The sequence below is a fragment of the Helobdella robusta genome (assembly GCF_000326865.2).
Source record: "Helobdella robusta unplaced genomic scaffold HELROscaffold_8, whole genome shotgun sequence".
Lineage (NCBI taxonomy): Eukaryota > Metazoa > Annelida > Clitellata > Rhynchobdellida > Glossiphoniidae > Helobdella > Helobdella robusta.
In genome coordinates, this window is record NW_008705459.1 from 4,000,104 (window position 1) to 4,019,994 (window position 19,891).

Sequence of the window (19,891 nt, forward strand, 5' to 3'; positions counted from 1 at the left end):
TCTATCTATCTATCTATCTATCTATCTATCTATCTATCTATCTATCTATCTATCTATCTATCTATCTATCTATCTATCTATCTATCTATCTATCTATCTATCTATCTATCTATCTATCTATCTATCTATCTATCTATCTATCTATCTATCTATCTATCTATCTATCTATCTATCTATCTATCTATCTATCTATCTATCTATCTATCTATCTATCTATCTATCTATCTATCTATCTATCTATCTATCTATCTATCTATCTATCTATCCTTCGCGATATCCATAATAACTAAGCCAAACATTGTCTAGCTGAAATGTTCACAAACCAATCAATTAATTAATAATATATTATATAATAATATATAAATATATAATATATATATTATATATATATATATATTATTATTAATTATATATATATAATTAATAATAATATATAATAATTAATTAATATAATATTAATTAATATATTAATTAATTAATTAATATAAATATTATTGAATAAAAATATTTGTTGTTAATTTTAAATTTATGTTTGTGTTGCAATGGAAATGTGAATGTGAAATGAAAAATAAAAAATCCGTTATTCTTTATTGAATTTCACTTTTTAATACATTGATTGCAATAAATAATTTTAAAAAAATCATTTTTCTGAGCAAAAAAACCTCACACACTATTCTCATATTGCCCAAACATATTGTTGTTAGCTTATATCCGATGCAATACTATCATAAAATATTTAATAGCTAATGGAATAACAATGAAGATGACAATGACGAAGAAGATGATAATGTGATAATGTTGATGACGATTATGGTGATAAAGATGACGACGACGATGATGATGGTGATGATGATGACAATGATGATGATGGTGATAATGATTATAAAAATATTTGAAGATGATGATGATGACTACAATGATTACGAAGATGGTGATGTTGTGTGGTGAAAATGACGATGTGAATGATGATGGTGACGACGACAACGACGACGACGATGATGATGATGATGATAGTAAAAGTGACGATAAAACATTCATCAAAAAATGAAAATAATTATAATATAATAATAATATATCCACTAAACAATAATAATAATATAAATATTAACAACAATAATAATAATAATTTATTTAGCGCTTAATATTAACCTGAATTAACAGTCCTACAGTATAGCATCTCTCGACTAACAATTTTTTTTAAGTTATTGAAAATTGAAAAAATATTAATAACAACAACAACAACAATTATTATTATTATTATTATTATTATTATTATTATTATTATTATTATTATTATTATTATTATTATTATTATCGACGTTGTTGTTATTACTACTCCTTATATTAATATAATTATCACAACGTGATAATCAAAAATAATTAAATAAACAAATAAATTGAAAGAACAAACATCTAGTCACCTGTAGAACAGGTAGTTGGTGGGTACGTGCGTGCGTGCGCGCCATACATTCGAGATACAACGCAAAGAAATAAGTTTGCTTGCACGGTGTCAATAAAAAATAATAATAATTAAAAAATAATAATAAAATAATAATATAATAATAAGAATAACAATTAAAATAATAAGAATAGTCATATTTATATTGATGAGCCGCCATTTATTGATTACAGATGTGCACTTCTTCTCTCAATATGTTATTTACGCTGTATGAAAATTATAGATGACAGGTGATGACGGAGGCGATCAGCATCATCGTCATCGTTATAACTTTGGTGATGATAAATAACAATGCTAATATTACCAAAGACGAATAACTATAATAATCAAAATTATTATTAATGATAGTTAATAAAAATAATTATAGATAACAACAGTATTGAAAATGCTAACATGAATGATGAATTAAATAAAATTGTACACTTAATGACCAACAGGGCTAGATTTACACGCGGAAAAATCCCGGAACAAAGAAAAAGTAAAAACCCATAGTCATTTAGTGGGAGTCAGTAATTATTTGTGAAAGTACCTTATCCGTAAAACCTAAAACATTTTAGAAGCCAATAATTTGTCTAATTTTTTGTATCAATCTGCTTGTTTAAAAAATTTTGAGACTTTATTTCATTGCTTGGTGCATAGGTGGGCAAGCTTTTTGCTGTGAGGGCAGCATTGAGAACTATTTTACCTCTTAAAGGTCACATATGTACTTAAATAGCAAACCTTTTCGATCCGGGGGAAAATTTTTAAGATTTGCGGCTTCTTATTTTTGGTTATAATGTCTGGTTGACCACATTTTTTGGCAAACAAGGCCTCGCGGGCCGCAGAAAATAGCTTGGCGGGCCGCATGCGTAGTATGCCCACCCCTGCTTTAGTATCTAATTTTTCAACAATTTTTCATCCAAGCCGGTGTTTGAAAATATTTGACGGCAAAAAAAGTCCATCACCAGAGGAGGAGAATTTTCAACTTTTAATGAACAACAATAAAAATTAATAATAATATCATTAGTTGTAATAATAATATTAATTATAATAAGTAACAACAATTATAACATTCTAAGTGCAAAATAGTAATGATAATAACAAAAGCAACTCAATAGTAACAATTTAATAATAATGATAATAAGAACGACAATGATAAAATCAATAATGAATGAAAATAAATAATAATAAAATAATGAAATAATAATAAAATAATAACAAGTTATTTTCGTAAAAATCGTTTGAAATGTGAGGTCAAATAACTGATGAGCAATTCATATCGGATGATTAATTAAGGCAATGAGCAACACAATTTTTAAAATTTACCGAAATAATTTTTTTTTAAGTTATCCAAGGTCAAAGTTCAAGTCACTGAATATAATCACTATTCCAACATACAAAAAATTATATGAAGTTGTAAACTTTGTATAGAATTGTATAAACTTTGTACAAACTTTGTATGAATCTGTACAGGATTTGTATGAAATGATTAAAGAGAGAAATGTTCATTCGAATTGGCATACAGTTTTGTTAATCAACATTCAACTACTCAATAATATAATATTCAGTATTTTAAATCTTCAGTATGCTAACGCGTAGAAAAGTAGAATTACAAAAAGTGATATAAATATTTCAAACTATCTATTCTGTTTCAACCATTAAATAAGTTGAAAATAAAAGTTTCTGATAAAAAATACATTCATTTGTACTTATTTTACCGACTGAATATTCTAAATTCTATTTTGCTATTGTTAAAAGTATGACAAAAAAATTTAATTAAAAAAATAATAATGTCAGGAATAAAATATCCACATCTCAAACTGAACAAAAACCCCTTGTCCCACGTAACGTCTCACAGGTCGTATATTGTTGAGTAGGAGTAGTAGGCCAAATTACACATCCGTCAACACTTGGTTTTTTTATTTGTGTGATTTCGATGAGTTTAAAAGAAAATTTTAAAAAGGAGTTTAGAAACGGGAAGCACATTCGTGGCATTTTGATGTTTAGAAACGCTATCTATCGTTGTAAATAAGATTATCAACATTTTTAAATTGTTGTTTTGTCGGAGATTCAATTCTAAAACGTCATTATAGTATTTAAAAAGAGCTTTTTGAAGTTAATTCATCCTAATTGAATTCCTCTGCTGTTAAATGGCCTCTCTATCAGCTTCCCATGTTCCAGCTACAAACATTCTTGCAGAGTCTAAGAGAAGAGGATGCGTAGGTTTTTTTTTCTAATGATGAGTGACAGGAAATTTTTTGTATTAGTTTTTATCTGACCAGTTTTTAAATGATTTATGACGACAGACGCTATACATTTAATTTTGTAACGTTGCTGGTGCGGTAAAATTTTTTGCGTTTTTCGATATTTTTTGCTGCTGCTGTCCTTGAGTTGTTTGGCGATCGTGATCCGAGAATAAACTTCGACGGAACAGTTTATTTGTTCGAAGGCAAAACAATTTGAAAATTGTTTTTATAGAAAACAAAACTCTGTGGACATTTTTTGTTTTTTTGTGGTTTGAGAGCATCAATACCTATTGAAAATGAAAAAATTTTTAAATCGTTTTCTTAATTACCATCAATGTTTTATTCACTGGCCAGCATGCCGTTTTAAAAATTTCAAACTTATATTAAAGGTAGTGATTAATCAATAACAATACTTTCATATACTTATATCATTGCAACCTATTATTGTTTGTAAATTTGAATTGTAAAAATTTTAAACTTTATCCATCTTATAAACATCATTCAATCAATATTTGACTTTATTTCATCTACGTTCACTGAACTGAACTTTGAAATAGTGACGATGCAACAAAAAACGCTTCGGATAAAAAACGAACGCAGTTGTTTCACGGAACAAAAACCAATTCACTCGGTCGCTAAAAGCTTACATAAACTTTCCAATCAAGCAAATTCAACAATTTAACATTAACCAAAAATATCATATCAGGTTGATTTGTAAATATATTTTTTTATAAAAAATCAGCTCATTAATTTTACGAAATTTTATTAAAAAGTATATTAATTTGTGCTTAGCACAAAAGTTATAAAAAGTTTGTTTATACGAATAAATTGAAGTACTGAAAATTCCAAAAAACTCCAAAATATTAACAACCAACAACTTCATGACCCTAGAACAAATCTCACGTTGAATGGGGAGGGAGTATTGTGATCCCGATAACCTCCTCTGTCACAATTTTGTTGTGGCCCAACGGCGGAAGAATGTGAAATTGTTTGGCGCACATAACACGTGATATGGATCTTTTTAGATTTGAACACTGCCACTGCAACAGCAGGAACAGACATCTTAACCATCACACTATTTCTCCATCCGAGATGATAGTTAAATAATGAAACACACATGAAAAGCAAACATAATTAAATATTTTTATGTTTCTGTTGCATGTCAGAATATTTTGTAATGAGTCGTGCCAGAAATATTTCTATCTTTATTTTTTTGGGCGGCCTGGTGGCTTAGTGGTTAAGGTCGTCTGTTGTTGTTTCGCAGAGCGTGCAGTGACCCGGTTTGAATAGAACCAAAAAAGATCTCCACCAATCACAAACTTCGTGTGTTGCTGATTCCTCTGGAGCTAGAAAAAGTGTAATATAGCTTTTTCACATTTTATACTTTAAACAATTTTTTTTATTTGTTTTGTTATTCATATTATATTAACTGTTCATAAAGTTTTGGTGTTATGCTTTTAGGTGCATTATTTTTGGAATTTGGTAATTTTTCATCAAGGATATTGCTCATCATTTGTGGCAACATCTTATTTTCAGGAAAAACTTGTTTAACAACATTTCCAACTAAATAATCATACAAAAGTGAACACTTATCACTACACCTAAAGACTTATCTTCTTTTTTTCCCTAATCGGATTCATATATTACTAGAAACCTATGCAACACGTTTTTCATCTGAATCAGAAGCTCCACCCACTATTAGCAATTAACAATTATGCATTATACAACCTGGCGGTTAAAGATTTTAAAATCTTAAACGCTGCTCAAATGAATATTTATAACAAGTTTTGGATATTTTCTTAATTTATAAAATTGCAAGATAATGAATTTGAAGTTTAGAAAAATTAACATAAAAAATAAATTAAAATTTTTTAATTATGTACAAATATACAGCAGTCAATTTACAACGATATAATAAATGTAACAGAGCCCAATTTGTTTGCTCCACATTGCAACAACAAAAGGACGTAGCAGGCAGGCAGGTAGGCAGGCAGGCAGGCAGGCAGGCAGGCAGGTAAGTAGGTAGGCCATCACTAACGAAGCAAAGCAACTACTAACGCACACCTCAGCTAAACCGATATCAATCAAATACGTGATATAGTGCGAACGAAAATCATACACACGCAATTAGCACGCACACACGTGCATAAACATCCACATTATTATTTGTCTTTCATAAAAAATATACCAATTCACAGATAATGACACATGAACAAAAACGCTCATGTCAATATCACTCGTTCATGCATACACACAGCTACGAAGAAGATGAAATGCATACAGATACCCACTCACTATCGACGTGTTTATTCAGACTATGTATCCAAAATCCATGAGTACATGAGTAAATACAGACTTTCGTTTCGTACAACTCGCTCAAACATACATAGCGCTGAGATGCACCTAGACAACGCAACAATAGCACATGCATGTGTAAATATACATAGGCACGTAGTTGTGCGCGGTTTTATCTGTGTAGTGTGCGTATGTATGTTTGGTAAGTTTTGCCTAATTGCATAAATATGTTTTTGCCTGATGTTAAAAGTTACCGAAATGGTTAAAAATTGTCAATTCAGAAGTTCGCGATGAATTAATAAGAGAATTGCTCTCCTAATACCTGGCAACCAATCTAACTTCAAACGGAGCTGGATGCACCGTCAGTCCTCCAGGCATTTCTGCAGACACAATTTCTTTCTGACCCTCAGGTGGAAGAATTTTAAACTGGTGAATAAGCGAAGAAGTAAAGAAAAAGAGTTCTTGGCGGGCCATGCTTTCTCCCAAGCACGATCTTTTTCCTGTTTCGAAATTTGTACAATTGAATGCCTCAGTCATCAATTTGAATTATTTTTTTAATTTGTAAATTTTAAAATGCTACTTATTTAAAACGTCGACTACACAGCTCGAATCGAGAGTCACCAACGTTTTTACACAACTTCACCAAACCTAAAGAAAATGGAATGATCCGATCACTGTTGACGATTTGGGTCTTATCCACGCTTAAGAATCTTTCTATTTTGAACGTTTCAGGTTCAGGCCATTCTTCTGGGTCCATATGAACACTGTATATGTTTGGCATTACCTCGAAACAAAAAATAAAGCTAAAAAAAAGAAAACTTTAATTTATTTTCAATTTTCAAAAATTATTTACATTTAAAAAACTAGTTTAATGTATTCAAGTTTTAACTATTTATAATTTTTTAGATTAGATACAAATTAAAAAACAAATGAAATTACCATCACACCGGTCGGAATGAAACATCCATCAACAACGCAATCTCTTAATGTGGAGTGAGGTACAGCCAAAGGGGCCAACGTTTTAATCCTCATCACTTCAAGAATCGCAGCTTCAATGAGAGGTAATTTTTTTCTATCTTCCCAGCTTGGAAATCTTTCGCGTCCGACGACAGTGTCCAGTTCTTTCCATATTTTATCCTGGACCGTTTGATTGTTCGCCATGTTGAGGATCATCCATTGCAGAGTTGTCGCCGTTGTCTCTGTGCCTCCAAAAAATAAATCTCTGATTGTGCTGATCAACTGTTCTTCGTGGTCTATATCGCAGTTATTAGTCTCTGTATTTGAGTTTGATGACATTTTTTTCAATTCACTTTGATACATTGTATAAAAATTTTTTATATTTTTTTCATTCGCTACTCGTTTGAGAATTCTCTTGATGTAGTCTACCCAGCGCTTATCAGCGGCTATAATATTCCTCATAACTTGTTTAAATGTTGGGAGAAATCTTAAAATAGGGAAGAAATTGATGAGAAACGATTTGAAGGAACCCCTGACTAAGCTGTGCATTATGTCGATTCCTTCCAGAAATTCAGGGTCATTTTTGGACCAAGGCTTTCCGAAGATCATGCAGCCGATAACGTTGGAAGCGGCTGCCGTTAATTCAAACTCTGGATTGAAGGGTTGGCCGTTTTTGATCTTCAATCTTTGCACGAGGTCTTCAACTTCATGCGTGATGATACGCTCCATAGACGAATCGCCGAAGCCAAAATTTTTTAAAACATTCACTGAGAGACGACGATGAATTTTAAAATGGTCGTCAAATACGTGTTCGACAATTCCTAAAAAATGTTTTTATTTAAACAAAATTTTAAATTAGTAAAATATAAACAATATAAAATATTGAAATACTTTGGTGATAAAAAAATTTACACAAATTTCTTCGAATGGTTGTCACGCATTGTGCACTATTATTTACAAGATGGCTTTTTCATTCACGAAAACATTTCACTACAAACCTGCTCTTCTTGGGTTGATGATTTTTGTTAGATAGAATATAGTACGGCTTGAAAAGGCAAAAGATTGTTTAACGAAAGCATCTTGTATGGCTTGTTTACCATTTAAAACGACCACATATCTGAAATTATTTGGTAGTCATGAACATAGTTTAATAAATTAATTTTTTAACAAAATTTGACTTTCATTTTATTATCTTTTTAAATTATTTAGCCAAGCCGACATCTACTACGTAAAACATTTTGAAATATCTTAATGGAACATAATTAAAATGTTTTGAAGAAAGAAACAGAAACTGACCTTCTGCACATATAGAATGCAAATACATTTCCAAGTTCCTTGGCTTTCTGCATGAAGTGAACGTGCATGAAGGCGGGATCGCCAACGAAAGGCAGAGATCCGACAATCGGTAGACTCGTCAAACATGGCGGCAGTTTTCTTTCCGGGTTGACGCACCGACAAATATTTTTGAAGAGGACACGCGCCACCAGGAATGATACGAAGGTGAAACCGACTATCACTGTCGTTGTTGGTTGAAAAATTTCCAGTCGGATTGTAGAAAACATCGTCAAATTTTTTATATATTACTTGCTCGTTGCACAGTTCAGTCTGCTAAGACGTTCACAGTACGGTCTTTTTGCGAATCGTTAACGAATTAAACATGCAAACGTTGCACTATTTGAATAATTTATAAGCTTTTGATTTGTAACGGTTAATAATTAGTTTTATTTATCGATTGCTTGGCATTAAATGCTTCTGAATAAAAAGAAAAAATTATTTTGAGATACTTTCGAATGAACATAATAATATTTTGTTGTTCGTGTTCATCATCTGATGTTTCGCCGCAGAAAAAATTTCAATGTCAACAACCGATAAGTTTCACATTCTCTTTTCCTCCTTATATTGAACATACGAGATATGACCGACTGCGTGCATGCATCCTATATGTTCGTGTTTATCATTCACTCTATTATCATAAGACAGAAATTTTTTATTTGTCGAAACAGAATGTGTTCATATAAAAATCGTGAAAGCGAACTGTGTCAAGAAAAAAGTAACACGTACTGCAAAATAACGAGAGAGTTAATGTAAACAAATGCTCAAGACAAAACAATGGGCGTGATTTTGTATTTGGAGTGTCGTTTGCCGAACGAATATTGCGGATGTCTTTCTTTATTCAAAGTCACACATTCAGGCTTGTAAGCGCCTGGCCCGGGACTTTTCTCTTTAACCAGTGGCGCCAATATTTTTCCGATAGAATAACTTGGAGCCCTTCGTAACACACAAGAAGAATTAACTGATTGTATGGCCGGAGTTTTGCAGATGTCTCTCAAGTAGGAGTTGTATGCATCTCTGATACCCATGCTGAATCCTGCACTCCATGGATAATATTTGCTCCCGCACGTAATGCAATACTCGTTCGGTCCCGGTGTTATGTTAATCTTGTCGCACAATCGGTAGCCGAAGGTGTATTTTGGAGACTGCTTCTCGACTAACTGGTAACCGGGATTGAGGTTGTAAGTGTTTGGAGCCGGTACGTCGGATACCTTTTCGATCGGAACGTACTTCGGTATTGTACAGCATTTAAAACAAACATGTTTCGTACAGTCTATCTCGCAAAATGGCTCTGGCGGTTCTGCAAATTTTTCAATTTCAAGAATTAAGTTAGCATTCGTAGTTTGTTTACGTTTATGTCAAAAACAACGTTCTGATAAAATAAATGTAAACAAGTGACGGGACGACTGCATCGCGAGTAATGCGCACTTGATGAAATCAAACATTTAATTGCTGAGTACGATGTATATTTCTATTTAAAATTTTGAAGTTACTTGGTGGGTCGCGAAATCGAACATCTCTAAAGAAACTATACGCTGGCATAACTGTTTTGGTCGGGTCATGGTCTTTGTAACCGGTGCATGATTTGATTGGGTAAGCATTTGGTCCGGGAGCTTTTCAAATAATTAGAATTTATGAACAAGTAGATAGTAATTTCTGAAATAATAACTAAATTTAAAATAGATAAAACATAATTTCTTAGAAACCGGTATAAGATGCATAAACCGGATGAACTTGCTTCATCTTCTGGACATCCTTCGATCGACATATGCTAACCTCAGAGGCTATCTTCGAAAGCGAAATCGAAGATGTGTCCGAGTCTAGACTGCTGATACGGTCTGCGATTAGATAGATATTATTATTAATATTTATTCAAGTATCTATAGTGATCATATTCAATATGATATTGTTCACATGGTATAATATAATGATGGACACAAATTTTAAAACCATACATACATCCTTTTTTTATTTTGCAGTCAGCATCTTTCTTACAAGTAGGCATGTTGTCTATCTAGCAGAGCCACAACTTTATTAAATTAATAATTTTATTTAATTGAAAAAATTTTAATAAATGTTGTGACGAAAACAAAATTTTTGATGATTAATTTAGAATGTATTCACATTTTAAAACCTTAACAAAATTCAATTAAAAACGTCATTCAAAGACTAAAAATTGAAAATGTTTATCAAATGAATTGTTTGCCAATTTTGATTTTAGAGTAATAGATTTTCATTTTTATTCAAATATATATTTTGATATATTATTTATGTATGGATGCATATATATAATAATATACAAACAAAAAAAACAGAATGGATGAAATTAATTGAAAAGATTTTGAGTTAAAATATTAAGTTAAAATTGTTCGTCCATCTCTTTTTTAAAGTTGTGCCGGACTCAATTTTTCGGAATATTTTGTTTACATGGTTTTATGCAGACGCGCTGATTTTAAAAGTTTAAAATAATTTTAATTTTATTTCGTCTTGTTGGCAGTTTCCAACCTTTTAGTTGCTGGTTTGCTTTTTTTTACGTTTTAAAATGTTTATTCTTAAATTCATAAGTTTTTTTCAATAATTTCAATTTTGTTTTTACTTTTTTTTGTGCTTTTGTTTTTGTAATGTAATGTTTTGCTATGTTTTGTTTTGTTTGATTTTGTTTTTGATTGAGTCAACTTTTTCTTTAGTTTAGTAGTTTTTACTATTTGTTTTTTGTATTTTAGTTTTAGAAGACCTTTTGTTTTTGAGTTGTTTGAAATTGAATAAATTTAAAAAGATAAATTATAAGAATGAAATTGAAATTAAAATATAAAATTAATTTTGATTAAATATTTTTAATTTTAAAATTATTAAATTTAAAAAATTGTTTTATGTTTAGGCAAATTATAAACTTTCACAAAATTTTTTAACTGAAAATGTTGAAGTACTTATTTATATTATACTATGTTATATTAATAATAGAATAATAAATAAGTATATAATATATATTAAATTTTATTTCAGATATCAACCTTACACTTTAGACATTGTTCACAAAAATAAATTTTGAAACATTCCCATCAAGTCAATGACTATGCCTGACTCAGTCAACAGTTCTTTGTTGGAATGTGAAACGACGTTCATTAAGATTCCTACTCCATGGAACTTTGAAACTCGTCAGTAAATCATTTCATTTATTTTTACTACTTGCAATTTATATAATCATTATTTAAAGGTTTTTATTTTTAAAAGAAAATTTTCTTTCATCAGTTTATATTACAATTTTGTTTTAAATTAATTTTTTTAAGAATTAAAATTATTATTTTTATTTATGTTGTTAAATATACAGAACCACTGTTAAAGAGGTAATAATTACTCTTTAATTACACTTTATAGGCTTAGAAGTAGATGAATTTGAAGTTGCCAGAATGCTTGAAGGTTTTCTATGTTATTTTTTTCATTTTGCATATTTTTTCAAATAGGTCAATTTTCAAATTATTAAAATAAAATTTTAAAATTTAATTTTTTTTCTATCACTTTTTCCCTGAAACATGTGAAAACAGAACATCAGCTGAAGATGGAGATGAAGGTGAATGACATGCTTCCACAGCTGAGGCAAGAAGTGTTACAGAATCAACAACAATTTTTTCAGCAACACACTCAAACGTTTAATGAAATGTTTCAGAAACAACAACTGCACTGTCAGCAACTCATTCAATATTTTACTCAGACTTTAGAGGAAAATCTCAAAGTAATTAAAAGTCTTAATTCAGCTGTTCATCAGCAACAAAATGAAGTAACCTATTTTGATTTGTCGTAACTTTTTAATTTATTTTATCCGCCACTGGCTTAGTATTTTGATTGAACTTCATTTTTATCAACTTTTTAGGCTGGTCCATTAAAAGACTCGCCGAGGGAGAAGAATGCGGTGGAGTTGTTGGAGGGACCGGTCTGTACAACATCGATTGCAGAAAACAACAAAACTAAATCCATCGATAAACTGCTTCCTTATGCAGATGTGATAAGCAATGATCCAAACAGTCAGCAGTTTCAATCCCAGTACGAAACCTGTTGTGAGGATGATATGGCATCTGTGGAAAATGTCGTTCTGCATGTAGACAGTGCCATTAACGTTCAGCCAAACAACAATGTTGAAATGGTGGAGGAGAGAGCTTCCGTAGAGAAGATGAATGCACCACCTCTGGATGTTCCAAAACTTGATGTTGCTGATGGTGGCGAGGGTGGTGTTGAAAATGTTGACCAGATTTTTTTAAATTCTTTGGAACGTTATGAACAGACCTCAAAAAAACTTACTGCTGATAAATTGATTCTTGTTAACAATAAAAAGAAAGCCACAAAAGCGTTAAAAATTAACGTTAAATCGAATTTGAAAATGCTTGACAACATTCCAAACAGTTCAACTACTGCAAAGACACAACAGCCACAACCAACAACAGCCACAACAACGATGAATACGAAAACCACATTGCCTCCTCCACCATCCAACGCTTCCAAAGAATTATTTGCAATTCCAAGCAAGAGAGGAAAACCGAGGAATGCCAAATCTAAAATGAACAAGCCCGACAACGATAACGCAGATGAGGTTCAGGATAATGATGACGATTGTGATGATGATGATTACGTTCCTGGGAAGGTTCCAGTTTTTGATAAAAAGTTGCCAAGGAAACAGAGATCTCGAAAAAGGTGATTTGCTGATTACAAAAGCTTTTTACGATTTCTTGTTATTAATATTACAAATTTTAAATTCTCCATTTACATAGCGCCTCCTTTTCTTTCTAATGTTTTATATTTTTCTCCACTCAGATCCATCTCAGAGAATGCTGACATCCAAAAAAGTGAAACCGCCCTACCCCAGATTATGGAAACGTTATCAATTGACGACCTCAATGTCAAACAGGTGACAGATTTCATTTTATTTCCATTTTAAGTTTTTTTTACTCTTTTTTTTTAAAACGAAATTTGTATGATATGTGTTAATTAAGTTTGTCCATCACGTCATTCAGGACAAGAAAAAGGGTGGTAACGTCGGCAGGTCCAAGCTGGCTACTAAAACTAACAAATAATCTAAAACTGATGAATAATTCTGGCCTTTCATTGAATGAAAATATTTCGTTTTTACATTATTATAGTGTACGATTTTATGTTTTGTTTCCATTATTTTCTTTTAATTTATCATCTCTAGCTTGTCAAACATTATTGACGGCTATACTTGAAGCGTTCATCGTGTTAATTACATATACTTAAAATAATTGATAAGGTTCATTCGTTTTAATCAATATATTTAAATTTAAACGACTTGAAGATTATATTTAATGATTTAATTATTATCAACCTGACGTAACGGTCTTATCAACGAATTGTCGCTGTGGTGTACATAGTTCATGACGCACATTTATAGAGAATACTTCAAACATGAGGTGCGTGGTTGAGTTTGAAGAACAATAGTTAAATTTTATCTCAAAATTGATAAATGCTTGTTTCCTGGACTAAAAACATGTCTGAGAAGACTGTATTTAATGTTTTTGATGATAATACGGAAGCAATCAATAATATAATGTGATGTATGTGTGTGGGTGTGCCATATATGATGCAATTTCCTTGAATATTAGTGCTGTTTTAAGCGTTTCGTTTGAACTCTCTTTAAGCGTACTTACACATTTTGGCAGCTTTAATTCACGAATTTGGCAAAATTTTTAACATAAATAGCTTATGTTTTTCAATAACTGTAGTTTATGCTGTTTAATTTTAATTGTTTTATGTCTAGAATTGAACTAAAAAATTTTTTTCTCAACAACTATTAGTATTTCAGTTCTTTGTTTCTACGGACACGACGTGTTGTTGAGCTTAAAAAAAGTTATTTCAATCTCTTGTTAATTTATTTATTAATTTTAATTCACGATGGTTCTCGATATAGAATTATTTCGAGTCGAAAAGGGTAACGATCCGGAAAAAATTAGAGAAAGCCAAAGAAAGCGTTATAAGGATATCACACTGGTCGATAAAGTGATCGAATTGGATTCCAAATGGAGGAAAAGTATGTCTGATTGATCAAATTATTCCAAAATATATAAATCGTTTGTTAGATGTAAATTGGTTTTTTTTTGTGATGATGGATGTGAAAGCTGTTGTTGTTGAATCTCTGCTTTTGCCAAATTCGTTTTCTTGATTTTTTTCAATTTTTTAAAATGTTTTTTCAGTATTTAATTAATTTTAATATTAGTTTTTGTCAATCTCATAATCTAATATTTAAAAAAATATTTCAACAACTACCAGTGAGATTTCAAGTGGACCAGTTAAAAAAGTTACGAAATGTTTGTAGTAAATCAATTGGAGAAAAAATGAAAGTTAGTTTTTAGTACAAAATTTTTTTTCATATTACTTTAAGTTTGATTATTGATTACCTTAATTTGGTGATAAATTAATTAAACTATCATTTTTCAACTTCTCAAAGGCCAAAGAGGCTATTGGAAAATCGGATGAGATACCCATGGAAATTTTAAATGATCTGTCCAATGTGGATAATGAAAAAGTTAAGGTAAGGTGAAATAACATCTCTAGAGTTTTTAACATAGGTTTTTATAATTTTATTGATAATTTTTTAAAATCCGGAGTTTTTTTATGTTACTTCCTACTTTACTTAATTAACAATGTGTTATATCATTACCTAAATGCTTAATATATTCAAAGGCATTAACAATAACTCAATTGAAAAAACTATCGACCATTGCTGACGAGCAAATAAAGAAAAGTGATGAGGATTGCACTGAACTCGAGAAAAAAAGGTTGGATGCCCTGAAGGAAATTGGTAACCTTGTTCATGAGTCTGTGCCTGTCAGTGATGATGAGGTAGCTACTTCTCTAAAAATTTACTCAAATTTTTTTATTACTATTGGCAATTTTTAATCTTCTTTGAAGAATTGTTATGTTTTAGAAAAACAAGTGTAGTATTTAGCGTGTAATTATTTTAATTTTGTCAATTTTAAAATTAACCAGGAGAAAAATGGTTTGGAAAAGACGTGGGGAGATGTGGAAACAAGAAAGAAATATTCTCATATTGATCTGATACACATGATTGATGGATTTGATGGTGAGAGGGGGGCTGTCACTGCTGGAGGCAGGGGATATTATCTGAAAGTCAGTCAAGTTGGATGGAGTCAATTATTTAACATTACGTGAAAAGCGAAATTTATTCTGACTAATCAATACTTTTTTTCAATTAAATATTTTTCAACTTTATTCTATAATAAAGTAAATTCTGTGCTGATGAAATCAGACATAATTCTTACTAATACTCACAGTTTTGCTAATTAATCTGAATTATTTAATTTATCAACGAACATGAAACACGCAAGAGCACAAACATGTCCAGTTGATAATAGAGATGTAAATAGTTTAAATAAACGTATTTAAAATCTAATGCAGTTATAAATATTGGTTCAAGGGCATAGAAGTCAGTTAAAATGGTCTAGGTATGTAGATGAAATGTTGTGCTTTAATTAAGGAAAAATAGTGAAAGACATTTTTCATATCAGGTAGGTAGGAAGTACTACCAAAAAATTTGAAAGCAGTAGACTGATAAATTAATCCTATGTTTGGGCTGTAAAACTTGATGTATCTTTGTCATTGTTTAGGGGGGAATTGTTATTTTTGTTTCGGTTATTATTATTTTGAAAATTATCATTACAGGGCCCAGCAGTGTTCTTGGAGCAAGCCATCATCCACCTGGCTCTGAGGATGCTGGATGACAAGGGGTTGGTACATCCATCTCTTTGTTGGTGTTCTGTATTTTTGTTGGTGGGTGGTGAAATAACAATGAAGTTGTCGAGTCATTAGATGAGAAAATATTATTCATTGGCCAACTTATCAAGAAATATCTTTATATCTTTTAAGCATTGTTAATAGGATAGGCATGTAAGCATATTTTTATATAATTGAAGTGAACAATGAAATTGGAATTACATTAAAAAGTTCCTATCTGACTCATATGAAACTGATAAAATCAAACTATTGGATTATGTCGATTCGGTATTTTAGCAAACCAGGAACAACAAAATTGAATTTAAAGGGCACTTTCCTTCTTGATTAAACACAAAATAATAATTATTAACAGATTGAAAATAATAATTAGGATAAATTTTCAATTGAATGAATGTCCAAAGTGAGTTTTGGTATCTATCAGACAGTATGCAAAATAAATGTATTGCAATTGGTATGGTAGAATTATATTTCAGTTGTAGTAATAATGTTAAATCACAATTGCTTGTTTAATGAAGTAAAACTAGTTAAATCAATTAAATAAAGATAGATTGTCACAGTGGCTTAGACAAGTATGGATATATTTCAGCAGATAATTTCATAGCTTGCATGATTTTTCTTGAAAGGAAAAAAGTAAAAAAGTAGCTACAATGAAGTTAAAAATGTATCAATGCTCTATTTCTTTTTCAAATCAATAGTTTTTATGAATGAGTAACTTGTGGTTGCATAGAACATTTTTTTTCAATCATCAAATGATGCCGTCACTGAGATAACAACACTACCAACCTATCAGATACAAAGCTCTGTACACTCCATTCTTCATGAGGAAGGAGGTCATGCAGGAAGTCGCTCAGCTGAGCCAATTTGATGAGGAATTGTACAAGGTGGGCTACTCATTACTTAAGATGAATTATGTCCCTATCTCACTTTTTATCTACTGCAAATTTTAATGTATTGCTAATATTTATTATCACGTTGAAATTTTGTGCAGTTGCACATTTTTTAAAAATTTTGCTTATTCATCAATTAGTCTTAATTTTTTCAGTAAATAAAAGTATAATAAGGTTGATTATGACCATCCAGGTTGTTGGCAAGCGTAGTGAGAACAAGGAGGATGCAGGTGAGGAAGAGAAGTACCTCATTGCTACCTCTGAGCAACCAATCGCAGCTTTCCACAGGTTGGTTGGTTGGATAGTTGGTTGCTTGGTTGGTGAATTATTCAAATATTCACTCAATTTGTGATGATCTGACTATTGTTTTATATGCTACTTCAGTTGAACATTGATTTGTTTTAATAACTCACAATGTTGATTTATTTTTATTCATACCTCAGTTTTAAATATTCTATGGGTACATATTTTGACATGTCTAGCCAAACATTGTAGCATAAAACTGTGGCGCATACTTAAATATATAAAAATCACACACAAGCATGCACATAAATATACATACTTTTCTAAATGCACACAAACACGTATACATACAAACAAACTTTTGAATGTACAACAGAGATGAGTGGATACCAATACAAGACCTGCCCATAAAGTATGCAGGCCTGTCGTCGTGCTTCAGGCAGGAGGTGGGCTCACACAGCAGGGACACCAGGGGCATCTTCAGGGTTCATCAATTTGAAAAGGTTGGCACATTTTGTTGCTATTGTGGTGATGTTTGAGGTTTTTGTTTGTTTTTTGTTTTTTTTAAAGTTACACAAGGATGCATTGTAGTTTGTTTTTTTTCAGTGTTAAATATTTGTGGGTTAATTGTAATTTTAAGGGTTAATAAAAGAAACAACCTATGTCCTGGTTATGACATTAAACTGACCCTCACTGCCTTGTGAGTGATGTTGGATCATCAAAGGCTAGGCCCGCCGCTTATAACTGTGGTTGCGTAAGGAAGGGCGTCCTGCATAAAAATTAGCCAATAAAATATTTATGATGACATTTGGTTTCATCATAGGTAACCAAACGGCAACCCCCGATCTCGGGGAAAATGTCGTCTAAAGGTGTGTTGTTGTTGTTGTAATAAAAGAAACAACCTGATCTATTTGTTGCAGGTGGAGCAGTTTGTGCTGACCTCACCGCATGAGAACAAATCATGGGAGATGATGGAGGAGATGATCAAAAATGCCGAAGCTTTCAATCAGGTACTTGGAATTCCATACAGGATTGTTAACATCGTTTCAGGTGAGTTGCTGCCGTTGTTTCTGGTTTTCTTTCATTCTCTTTATTTTCAGTAATATAAACCTGCCTTGTTCATCTTGATTGTAGAGCTCAAAAATAACATGTTGTTCTTTGTTATTAACTGTTTAGTACTTATCATCTTTTTTACATCAAAACCTCACCAACCAAACATTATCAGGTGAGCTGAACAATGCAGCTTCAAAGAAGTGGGACTTGGAGGGATGGTTTCCGGGTTCAGGAGCATTCAGGGAGCTGGTTTCGTGCTCCAACTGTACTGACTACCAGGCCAGGAGATTGCTCGTTAGGTATGGAGTCACCAAGAAAATGAACCAAGAGGTTAATATCCTGCTGTTGGTTGATGTCATTTGTTGTTCTAAATCGTTGTGATTTTTGGCTGCATTTGAGTTTTTATAATTATTATATTTAATTGAATTTAACCAAGATAATTTTGGTTCATATTATTTCTCGGAGATTAAAATACGCCGACCACCACCACACAAATGTCCAACACAAACAGACAGAATATGTGCACATGCTGAATGCAACGATGTGCGCCACGACGCGAACCATCTGTGCGATCCTTGAAAACCATCAGGAAGAAGATGGCATCAGGGTCCCCGAGGTTCTTAAACTCTTCATGCCGCAGGGTTACTAATTATTATTTTATTATTATTACTCTTCTTTTTATTTATGTTGATATTTTATTTATAGTTTTTTTTAACAGTAGATGTCACCTGTATAAGAGATGACGATGGGTGCAGTGTCGTCAGTGATGATGATGATGATGGCACTGAGGAAAATGATAACTGCCTGTCGTATTATCATAATTTTTTCATCACCTTCATTATCATAATTTATTATATTTTCAATTTATCAAAGCTTACTGCGAGAAGATTCCATTTGTTAAGCCAGCACCCATCGACCAGCAGGACAGCAAGTTAAAAAGCAAGAAGGCAGCTGCTGCTAGCAAAGCAACTGAGGGTCATAATGGATTAATCGAGAAGGCTGAAAAAATTAAAATTACTGCCTGAATTAATTAATTAATTAATTAATTGAGATTAGGAAGTTTTGGAGTGTTATGATCGATCATATTATCGCTTCTATGTTTACAGATCTAGGGATATTTACTAATTATAGATTTTCATTTTTATTATTTATTATTATTATTCTGTAGTTCATGACATATTCATGATTATGATTTGAGATGATGTCGAAAGTTTTTAGTGAAAAATAAATTTAAAATATTTTGTCATGTAGATAATTTTAAACTAGAGAAAATAATGTCCATCTCTCCCCTCTCTGTTTGTGCTTTTATTTTTCGCTTCTTGCTACCCTTTAAACGATTCACTCTTGTTGAAGACGTGTGTAAATGGAGTTGTTATGTTATTTATTCATTTCTGACCTCTGGTTTTCGTTGTTTCATTTCACTTTTTGGTTTTATGATTTTGTTGTTTAGGCGAAATATAACATTATTATTATTATCGTTGTTGTTATTATTATTACTATACTTTTCTTGTAATAAATATTTTAATATTAGTGAATTGTTTTTTATACGGTGTAGGGTATCTTCTTACCTAGTAACTAACGCTAGCATTTGCGAAAATCTTTCTAAAATCATTGCATCATGTGGCATATGTATACTTTGAAGTAAAAAAAACGTCCTACCTCGGGGGAACTGGGTCTCTGGA

The 19,891-nt window shown here is 31.4% G+C and overlaps 4 protein-coding genes across 4 annotated transcripts; 2 read left to right on the plus strand and 2 right to left on the minus strand.

Moving 5' to 3' along the window:
* Positions 1-6,294: 6,294 nt before the first annotated feature.
* Positions 6,295-8,529, minus strand: HELRODRAFT_108429 (hypothetical protein; the record flags this gene model as incomplete). Its single annotated transcript, XM_009032226.1, has 5 exons — positions 8,233-8,529; positions 7,935-8,053; positions 6,919-7,757; positions 6,628-6,763; positions 6,295-6,479 (listed from the first exon to the last, which is right to left on the minus strand). Exons 1-5 carry the CDS (start codon positions 8,496-8,498, stop codon positions 6,295-6,297), a joined length of 1,545 nt encoding a protein of 514 aa, XP_009030474.1. The 5' UTR covers positions 8,499-8,529.
* A 503-nt stretch (positions 8,530-9,032) lies between these two features.
* On the minus strand, positions 9,033-10,273 carry HELRODRAFT_165704 (hypothetical protein; the record flags this gene model as incomplete). The annotated part of the gene is made up of 4 exons (XM_009032227.1): positions 9,033-9,568; positions 9,762-9,881; positions 9,975-10,106; positions 10,228-10,273. The coding sequence occupies 4 exons, from the start codon at positions 10,271-10,273 to the stop codon at positions 9,033-9,035; spliced, it is 834 nt and encodes a 277-aa protein (XP_009030475.1).
* Positions 10,274-11,335: 1,062 nt separating this feature from the next.
* On the plus strand, positions 11,336-13,331 carry HELRODRAFT_165705 (hypothetical protein; the record flags this gene model as incomplete). The annotated part of the gene is made up of 6 exons (XM_009032228.1): positions 11,336-11,423; positions 11,644-11,685; positions 11,811-11,998; positions 12,137-12,951; positions 13,072-13,165; positions 13,272-13,331. 6 exons carry the CDS (start codon positions 11,336-11,338, stop codon positions 13,329-13,331), a joined length of 1,287 nt encoding a protein of 428 aa, XP_009030476.1.
* Positions 13,332-13,977: 646 nt separating this feature from the next.
* On the plus strand, positions 13,978-19,744 carry HELRODRAFT_185194 (hypothetical protein). The gene is made up of 13 exons (XM_009032229.1): positions 13,978-14,302; positions 14,542-14,612; positions 14,720-14,803; positions 14,956-15,114; positions 15,262-15,402; positions 15,955-16,019; positions 16,817-16,907; positions 17,107-17,201; positions 17,533-17,659; positions 18,077-18,206; positions 18,382-18,539; positions 18,721-18,850; positions 19,083-19,744. The coding sequence occupies exons 1-13, from the start codon at positions 14,167-14,169 to the stop codon at positions 19,232-19,234; spliced, it is 1,539 nt and encodes a 512-aa protein (XP_009030477.1). The 5' UTR covers positions 13,978-14,166; the 3' UTR covers positions 19,235-19,744.
* The last annotated feature ends 147 nt before the right edge of the window (positions 19,745-19,891 follow it).

Excerpts from the sequence above, each read along its gene's own strand:
- HELRODRAFT_185194 (XM_009032229.1), top strand. The coding sequence starts at position 14,167 with ATGGTTCTCGATATAGAATTATTTCGAGTCGAAAAGGGTAACGATCCG. Across the intron at positions 15,403-15,954 it reads GCAGGGGATATTATCTGAAA|GGCCCAGCAGTGTTCTTGGA; the intron begins GTCAGTCAAGTT and ends TTATCATTACAG. Across the intron at positions 16,908-17,106 it reads TTGATGAGGAATTGTACAAG|GTTGTTGGCAAGCGTAGTGA; the intron begins GTGGGCTACTCA and ends ATGACCATCCAG.